The following is a 9,351-nucleotide window of genomic DNA, read 5'->3' on the forward strand; positions in this document are numbered from 1 at the left end:
CAACTGCTAATTGAGAAATAATTAACACCTCAGGGTGCAGAGGATGGATGCCTGGCTTTTTCAGGGTTGGAAAGGATGTAATAAAGTACACGAGCAGCAGGAAGAAATATAAGGCTACTTTGGATCCCGAAATATACTGGAGATTATTCAACTTCTGCCCCCAGAGAAGCATGGGGACTGTTGCTCCAGTAAAACCTTTGGGACTGCATTCCTTGGGAAAGCCCCGAGCACAGTGCTGGGCTGCAGAGGCTGTGATGCTCTTAGAGCAAAAGAGCTCAGGTCCAGCCCAGGTCTGCCTGGCCTTCTAGCTGGTGAGCAGATACCAGTTGTGGAACTCACCAAGCTGTATTTTCCTCAGCTGTTAAGACTGGGATGATGACATATGTCTACCGTCCCCCCACCTGGCACCGGGTTGTCTGATGCCCTTCCTCTAGGTCAGCAGATCCAGCCCAGGCTTCACGTTAGGATCACTGGGGACTATAAAGTACCAGCATTGTGGGGCTGGGACTGGGGGCACAGGGTGATTCCCAGTTCAGTCAAAGTTGAGAACCACTGGTTTGGTTTGTGTATCAGGCACTGCGTTGGGAGCTGTGGGAAATAAAGTTGTAAACCCTACCACACCCCATGTTTCCCTCACACCAGCTCAGTATTTCCTGATTCTGTGCCTGTGAGTTGTCCTGGACATTTCACTCCACTCCCACTGCCATTCTTGTGCTGCTAAACCCCACTCATCCTTCAGGCTCAGCTTGAAGCTCACCTCCTCAGGGAAGCCATCCTTCCCTGTGCTGCCACAGGACTGTTCTCAGCCCCCATTACACCACTGATCGCACAGTGTTTTTCCTGGCAGATCCTGGCAGGCTGAGAGCTTCTTGGGGCCAATAGCAGAATCACCAGTGTCTTGCACTGGGTCTGGTAGATATTAGGTGCTGAATAAACTATAGCTGTAATCAGTTAGGTAGAGTTATATGATATGCAGCTCTCGCTCAGGACATTTGCACTTCTTCCCTGTGTGTGAAACATACTTCCCCCAGGTATCTGCAAGGTTCTCTCAACTCCTTCAGGTCTTTGCTAAAATGTCACGTTCTCCACCAGGCTTTCCCTGATCCTTCTATTTTAAATGGCAACCAGTCGACCTCCAACCCTTTCCCTTCCCTAATTAATTTTTCTCCATAGCATTTAACAACATCTGACTAACAGATCCTGTCATTATGTAAAATTTTGATAACTTGTCCACGATGTCAGTTTTTGGTTTTTAAAAAAAATTTAATTGCATTAAAATACCACTTATCTTGAGTTCTTTGGCCTTCCCTTAAATTTCATTGTATTGGATTATTGACTAGAACGTAAGCTATACTGAATGCCGGGAACTTTGTCTATTTTGTTCACTATTCCCAGCTTCTACAAGCAGTTGGTACGTGGTAGCTGCTCAAAAAATATTTTGTGAAAGTTTGATTTAGTGTCTTAAAGATTAAATAAAGGTGTCTTATTCCAATTGTTTAAATTTTTTTAAATTTATTTAAATTGATGGCCTGTAAAATCATACGGTAGATTCGAAACCGCATGGCCTACTGTTGTCATGGTTACACTATAGCCGGAGGTTCTCCTATTCAGAGAGTGGGGCGGGCCCTGGCAGTGGGCGGGAACACCAGACTCAAAACCTAGACCCGAGGCCTTGATCATAGAGTTACACCTCCCTCAATCCTAGAGAGCACTTCCGGGACGGTGATTTACTTATTGCTGCGTAGGCCAACCTATCAGCCCATTCTCTCTCCTTGCCTAAGTTTCCGGCGAGCAATTCACTGGCGTCTAGAGTGGGGTGGGGCCAGTCCCCGTGAGCGCGGTTTTGTGATTGGCGGGAAGGACAGGAGGCGGGGCTTCGTGCAGGAACGCCCCTGGCGCAGGCGCGGTGGCCCGGCGCGGCGGTCCCTGCGGGGTCGGCGTTCGCTGGGACTACGGTTGGTGATCGTGGGTGACAGTGAGGGCCGGGGGCTGAGGGACGGGCTGAGGGAGGGGCTGCGGAATGAAGAGAGGGCTCGGTTCTGGGCGCGGAGACCGAAGACCGTGGTGTCCGTTTTCCCACGTGCATCTCGTCATTGGATTGGGGCGGGTCACCATCACAAACTCTTGAATAATACTCGTCTCCTAGTCTGTTTCCTCCGTTGTGAAATCGCAGGACTTCCTTGTCTGCCTCGGGTCGTTGTGACTGGGAACTTGTTAGAAATACAGGTTCTCTGCCCACACCCCAGACTTATTGAATCAGAAACTCAGGGGATGAGGCCCCACCATCTGTGTTTTAACAAGCCCTCCAGGTGATTCTGATGCTTGCTTAAATTTCAGAACCACTGGGCTACCGTAATGTAGCAAGCTGTACTGAGGGCCTTCTCAACCCAAGCTGAGAAAGTAAGAGAAAGAAAGGAGGGGAGTGGACTTGAGAGAAGTCTTGGAGACAGACTCAGTTGCTTGAGGAGGAGTCAGGGGTGAAAGAGTTTCTGGCTTGGGCCACGGGCCTGAGGTGGGACCTTAAGTGATGGCTCCAGGTGTCAACCACGTGTGCCCTGCCTCCAGGCCTGCACTTTTCCGCGCAGTCACACTAGGGCTCTGTGGCCGTGCCTCCCAGCCGTTTTCAGGTCATAGGCCACACAGGAAATGATAATATTTGTACAGTGCCCAGGGGAAATGGATGAAGCTGCTTGAGGTTGGAGGAGACCGGCTGGAGGATTGAGACTGCTGGAAGCTGGAGGGAACCACCTGGGGGGATTTGAGCTTCCCAGAGCTGAGGGAAATTAGTAACCTGTTCTCAGCATACTGCAGAAGAGCTTTGTCCCATGGGATTTGCTGAAGATTAGGGGTGCTCACTAAATTTGGCAACATAAATCAAGAACCTTGAAAGAGTTTATACCCTTTGACTCAGTAATTCCGTTCCTGAAGATCTCTCCCAAATATATAACAAAAGAAAAGAAAGCCTTCTGTTGTAGATTACATACAACAGAGAAAATTAACAACTCTCTGGAGAATCGTTTTTGATCTAGTCGGTCAATGAAATGTTGTACTGCCCTTAGGAATGTGTGAATATTTTGTAAAATCATAAAGAAACCTACGTGCTCATTCATTAGACAATTGTCTAGTAAGCCCCTGCTCTGTGCTGAGTGGTGAGCGAGTTAGCTCCACAGAGCTGACTGCCTGGGGGAAGACCCAGCCGAAGGAGCAGTAACTCCAAAGAGTGATTGGTGTTTGATAGGGGATCAGGGGCTGCTGCAGGAGAAGCTGGTCTTTGGGGTATGGGGAGTGGGTCAGGAAAGGCATCCTAGAAGACAAGGTGGCACTCCTAAGGCCTGGAGGATGAGTAGATGTTGGTACGCAAAGGGGAGAGGAACATTCTACGCAAAGGGAACTGTGTTTTAATAATGAGTGTGCTGAAGCTGGAGCACAGAGAGGGCACTGGTGAGAGGAGGCCAGAGGGGACCAGTGGCTTGCTCACATGGGGCCATGTGCACTGTGAAGGTGAGAAGGTTAGACCTGATTCTAAGGGTAACAGGAAGCTGTTGGAGGATTTTAAGCAAGAAAAGCTGTTGCTGTATGTGTCTTGGAAGTATCCCCTGTGGCTACAGCGTGGAGAATGGATTGGAGGAAGATGGGCCTGGAATCTGGGAGCCCAAGTGAAGAGGCTGTTGCAATAGCCCAGGTGAGAGATGATGGTGGCCTGGACCTGGGTGGAGGCTGTGGAGGTGGAGAGAAGGAACAGAATCAAAAGCAAGTGAAGCAGTAGGAATCACAGAGCCAGAGGGGTTGGTGAAGGTGGGGCACAGAGGGAGCTCAGAGTGGATGAACCTGCGTTTCTGTTATGGACAAAGGGTGGCTTGCACTACCATTCAGAGTGACAGGCAGCACTGGACGGGGAGCAGGCTTAGGGGGAAGATGCCAAGCTCCCTATGGGGTGCTGAGTGTGAAGTACTCATGCAGTGTGTTCTCTAGGAGGCAGTGGGATGGGTAGATGTGAAGCTTAAGAGGCACAACGTACAGAATGGAGATGTTGACTCGGAGCCATGACCATGTGGCCTGACCAGGGACTGTGTGCTGTGAGGGGGGAAGAGACATTAAGGACATTGAAGGCATGGGTGGGGTGGGGGCTCGTGGGCAAAGACGGCTCGCAAAAGAGACAAGGGATTGTCAGTAGCGGTTGTCTCTGGGCTGAGAGATTATAGTTGATTTCCTTTCTTTTTTGTTTCTGTTTTTCTTAGCAAACTTAGATTCAGTTCATAGAATATACCAGATACTGTTCTAATAACTTCTTATAACTCTTCTCTAAATTCCCACAATAAACCTATATGGTGGGTCCCTTCATTTTACAGGTGAAGAAACTGAGCACAGAGGAGTTGAGTCACATGTCCCAAGCTACACAGGGTGCAGTTATTGGGAAGCTGGACTGGGATCCAAGCTGCCTGATTCCAGAGCCAATGCTGTCACCATGCATTGGTGTCTCCACAGTATGCTGTTGTATTTTTATAAACAGGAAAAAAAAAAATATATATATATATATATATATATTTTTTTTTTTGTTGTTGTTTTTTTTTTTTTTCCGGTACATGGGCCTCTCACTGTTGTGGCCTCTCCCGTTGCAGAGCACAGGCTCCGGACGCGCAGGCTCAGCGGCCATGGCTTACGGGCCCAGCCACTCCGCGGCATGTGGGATCCTCCCGGACCGGGGCATGAACCCGTGTCCCCTGCATCGGCAGGCGGACTCTCAACCACTGTGCCACCAGGGAAGCCCCAATATATCTATATTTTTTAAATTTAATTTTTTTTTTTAATTTTTGGCTGCGTTGGGTCTTCGTTGCTGCACGCGGGCTTTCTCTAGTTGCGACGAGCGGGGGCTAGTATTCGTTGTGGTGCACTGGCTTCTCATTGCGGTGGCTTCTCTTGTTGTGGAGCACGGGCTCTAGGCGCACGGGCTTCAGTAGTTGCAACACGTGGGCTCAGTAGTTGCGGCACACAGGCCCTAGAGCGCATGGGCTTCAGTAGTTGTGGCTCATGGGCTCTAGAGCGTAGGCTCAGTAGTTGTGGCACATGGGCTTAGTTAGTCTGCGGCATGTGGGGTCTTCCCAGACCTGGGCTCGAACCTGTGTCTCCTGTATTGGCAGGCGGATCCTTAACCACTGTGCCACGAGGGAAGTCCCGTAAACAGGAAAATATTGATTTTTTTTTTAAACGGCAGTAAATGGTGAGAGAAGTACAATAGTACTTTGATCTGCAAGGATATTAGAAAAGAAAGGATTTGCATCCACAAGATCGGTGGTGGTTGTAGAAGTTTGTTGGCGAGCAGCCTGCGTTGACTACTGCAGGGTGTTGGATCACAGTTAACACCTACTTCTGCTCGGCTCGTTTTTCTTCAGGCGAAAGTGCCTCCTTGCGCTGGGCTGTGATGGAAGGGCTGCTGACAAGATGCAGAGCGCTGCCTGCCTTGGCCACCTGCAGTCACCAGCTCTCGGGGTACGTTCCCCACAGGTTTCACCACCGTGCCCCAGGGAGAGGGAAGCGCTTGGTGCTGTCCCGCATGTTCCAGCCCCAGAACCTTCGGGAAGACCAGGTGCTCTCTCTAGAGGGCAGATCTGGCGAGCTGACCTGTAAGAGCCAGCGGCTGATGCTGCAGGTGGGCCTGATTCACCCAGCAAGCTCCGGCTGTTACCACCTCCTGCCTTATACTGTCCGTGCCATGGAGAAGCTTGTGCGGGTGATAGACCAGGAGATGCAGGCCATCGGGGGACAGAAGGTCAACATGCCCAGCCTCAGCCCAGCAGAGCTCTGGCGAGCCACCAGCCGGTGGGACTCGATGGGCAAGGAGCTGCTAAAACTTAGAGACAGACACGGCAAGGAGTACTGCTTAGGACCGACTCACGAGGAAGCCATCACAGCCCTGATTGCCTCCCAGCAGACACTGTCCTACAGGCAGCTCCCGCTCCTGCTGTACCAGGTGACGAGGAAGTTTCGGGATGAGCCCAGGCCCCGCTTTGGTCTTCTCCGAGGCCGAGAGTTCTACATGAAGGACATGTACACCTTCGACTCCTCCCCTGAGGCCGCCCAGCAGACCTACAGCCTGGTGTGTGATGCCTACAGCAGCCTGTTTGACAGGCTGGGGCTGCAGTGCGTCAAGGTGCAGGCGGACGTGGGCAGCATCGGGGGCACGATGTCTCACGAGTTCCAGCTGCCGGTGGACGTCGGAGAGGACCGGCTTGCAGTCTGTTCCGGCTGCGGCTTTTCGGCCAACATGGAGACTCTGGACTTGTCACCAACAAACTGCCCTGCTTGCCAGGGGCCACTGACCAAAACCAAAGGCATCGAGGTCGGGCACACGTTTTACCTGGGCACCAAGTACTCCTCCATTTTCAGTGCCCAGTTCACCAATGTCCACGGCAAGCCATCCCTGGCTGAAATGGGGTGCTATGGCTTGGGTGTGACGCGGATCTTGGCCGCTGTCATTGAAGCTCTCGCTACAGAAGACTGCATCCGCTGGCCCGGCCTCCTGGCCCCTTACCAAGTCTGCCTCATTTCCCCCAAGAAGGGCAGTAAGGAGGAGGCGGGCGCAGAGCTCACGGGGCACCTGTATGACCACATCACAGAGGCAGTGCCGCAGCTCCGAGGGGAGGTCCTGCTGGATGACAGGACCCATCTGACCATTGGAAACAGACTGAAAGACGCCAACAAGTTCGGCTACCCCTTTGTGATCATCGCGGGCAAGAGGGCCCTGGACGACCCTGCACATTTTGAGGTTTGGTGCCAGAACACCGGAGAGGTGGTCTTCCTCACCAGAGAGGGAGTCCTGGAATTACTGAGCCAAGTGCAGGTTGTCTAAACGCCCCCGGACCCCTCCCACTGCATCTCACAGTCTCGGTGTTCATTCTAACGCTGCCTTTCTTATACTGCTTTCCAGAGCTGGTCTCCCCAGAAAGAGGGCAGCTCATGGAAGGTGAGACCATGTTAGGAAAACCAGTTGTTATCCAGTCATCTGTTCGGACTGTTTGTATTTAAAGTCATTATCTTGATCCCTTTGTCTGGTTGGCCCTGCTGCCACATATCATTCCTTTTATATTCTATTTGGAGGTAGTGGCTAGGAGGAGCCAAGTTGTCATCTTGGCCCTCAGGAGAGTCACTTCCCTTCTCTCAGTGGAGTTTCCCATGTGTCGGATGGGGCCTCCCCAGTGGCCGAGGCCCTTCCAGCTCCAGCAGTCCAACCACGGGCCTCTTGCTGCATTCGGTCCAGAGAGGCAGCCCGCCTATCTTCCTCCATTGAGAAGTTGGCCTGATGGTCTGGGGAGAAGAATCAGGACACCTGACTGCCACTGACTCACTGGAGACTTGGACACGACCCCTCCCCTGCTGGTGCCTCAGTTTCCCCATCTGTGATGTGAGAAAATGGAACTAGATCTGTAAGGTCCTTACAGCTGTGACTGGCTGGTTCGCCGAGAGGTTCATGACAGGCAGATCAGATCTGATCTGTTCCTCTGATCCTCCATCGTCTAAGCTACCCAGAAGGTAAATACAATTAGCTAATTGCCCCCAAACCACCTCCAGAGACCTGGCCCTTCCTCTCGAGGTGGCTTAGCACTGAGATCATGTTACATTGATTGAATAAAGTCAAACTATTGGGATGAGCCTTGCATGTTAATTGGAAACAGTGCTAACACCTGCCATGTTAACAGTGCAGCAGCTTCCTGCCTGGAAACTTTCCTTTTTCTACTCTTTCTCCACTCAGAAAAGAAAATTGGGTGGCTGGGAAAATGTGTGTTAAACCATTTCTTCCCACAAGTGTGAGGGGCAGCAGGCTTCAAGTGCCGTGGTGACTTCGTCCTGCGTGCAGAGTTGCATCCTAGTGCCACGCACGACAGCGGTGAATATTAAGGTCTCTGCCTGAGCCCTGGGGAGAACTGGCAGCAGGCTTGAGCTTTCACTGCTCCTGCTTCCAGGAGCAGAATCAGGTTCTCCATCCTCGGCCCCCAGGGTCTTGGCTTGTCCAAACCTAACAAGAATCTCTCGGGGCCAAGCTCAAAGCCACCACCTCCTGAAACATGCTCGGCAGCTCCTGGCAGTGGTTCTGTCTTTGGCTCCCCCTATGCTCGCCTGCTCAGCACCGACGCCCTTCTTTTTCACTTGGCGGGCACAGCTCACTGTATGGCGGCCAGCCTCTCGTTGATGTTCAGCTCCCTGAGGCTGGAGTCCTAGGCTGATTCCTAGTGCACTGAAGTTCTTGTCTCGGCCTGTTGTTCTACTTGCCAAACAGCTTCCCTGCAGCTTGTGACCACTGTTCCTGCCAGAGTAACCTCACCCCCAGCACACACCATCAGGTTTCCTAATGACTCCCAGGCCTACCGCTGGGCTCTGGGCCAGCATTCAGGCCAGGGATTCTGAGAGCAAACCCAGAAAGGCTGGATTGTAAGGCAGGAATCTTACCCTTGGCTGCACAGTGGAATCCCCTGCGTCCCACCCCGAGGTTCTGTTCTGGGGTGTGGCCTGGGCACTGGCAGTTTTAAAGCTCCCCAGATGATTCTAATTCGTAAAGTCGGTAGAGTGCCTTCTGAGGCTACACTGCAAGGTGAAGTGTCTGAGTCATTTCGGTTGTGCGTCGTCAGATTGATGTGAGCTCTCTGCTTTCAGTGGTCTGGTCATTCATTTGTTGAGGGCCTGCATGTGCCACTGTGCTGTGAGGCCCTTTTATATGCCGTGTTCAGAACTTAAAACTGTGCAGGGTAGGTCCTGTGAAATCCTCATTTTACAGATGAGGAAACCTGAAACTCCATTTAAGCAACTTAATCAAGGATGCACAGCTATTACGTATCAGAGCTAGAATGAGTACTGACCAAAACCTATGCCTGTCCCACTATACCGCATGGCCTCTGCCTGGTCAAAATGATTCCAATAAGTAAAAGATTATGTATGTCTGTCTGATCAAGTTAGCCTGAAGTAGAGAAATTAGAATTTGTGTAAATGGGTGCTTTATTGTTCTGAATCTTTTTTTTTTTTTTTTTGCGGTACGCGGGCCTCTCACTGTTGTGGCCTCTCCCGTTGCGGAGCACAGGCTCCGGACGCGCAGGCTCAGCGGCCATGGCTCACGGGCCCAGCTGCTCCGCGGCATGTGGGATCTTCCCAGGCCGGGGCACGAACCCGTGTACCCTGCATCAGCAAGCGGACTCTCAACCACTGCGCCACCAGGGAAGCCCAAGAATAAGCACTTTTAAAAATCAGATTCAGACTTCCCTGGTGGCCCAGTGGTTAAGACTCCACCGTTCCACTGCAGGGGGCACGGGTTCAGTCCCTCGGGGAACTAAGATCCCACATGCTGCGTGGTGCAACCAAAAATAA

At 51.7% G+C, this 9,351-nt stretch overlaps 1 protein-coding gene across 2 annotated transcripts; it reads left to right on the forward strand.

Moving 5' to 3' along the window:
• The first annotated feature begins 1,971 nt into the window (after nucleotides 1-1,971).
• On the forward strand, nucleotides 1,972-7,646 carry PARS2 (prolyl-tRNA synthetase 2, mitochondrial). Of its 2 annotated transcripts, none has more exons than XM_049711007.1 (2): nucleotides 1,972-4,484; nucleotides 5,139-7,646. In XM_049711007.1, exon 2 carries the CDS (start codon nucleotides 5,420-5,422, stop codon nucleotides 6,845-6,847), a length of 1,428 nt encoding a protein of 475 aa, XP_049566964.1. In that variant the 5' UTR covers nucleotides 1,972-4,484; nucleotides 5,139-5,419; the 3' UTR covers nucleotides 6,848-7,646. The 2 variants fall into 2 exon arrangements, with proteins under 2 accessions (XP_049566964.1, XP_004273854.1); XM_004273806.4 differs by having other exon boundaries at nucleotides 1,972-3,682.
• Nucleotides 7,647-9,351: the final 1,705 nt, after the last annotated feature.

Source organism: Orcinus orca, chromosome 1 (assembly GCF_937001465.1).
Source record: "Orcinus orca chromosome 1, mOrcOrc1.1, whole genome shotgun sequence".
Lineage (NCBI taxonomy): Eukaryota > Metazoa > Chordata > Mammalia > Artiodactyla > Delphinidae > Orcinus > Orcinus orca.

Coding starts and splice junctions, on each gene's coding strand:
- PARS2 (XM_049711007.1), top strand. CDS start 5,420: ATGGAAGGGCTGCTGACAAGATGCAGAGCGCTGCCTGCCTTGGCCACC.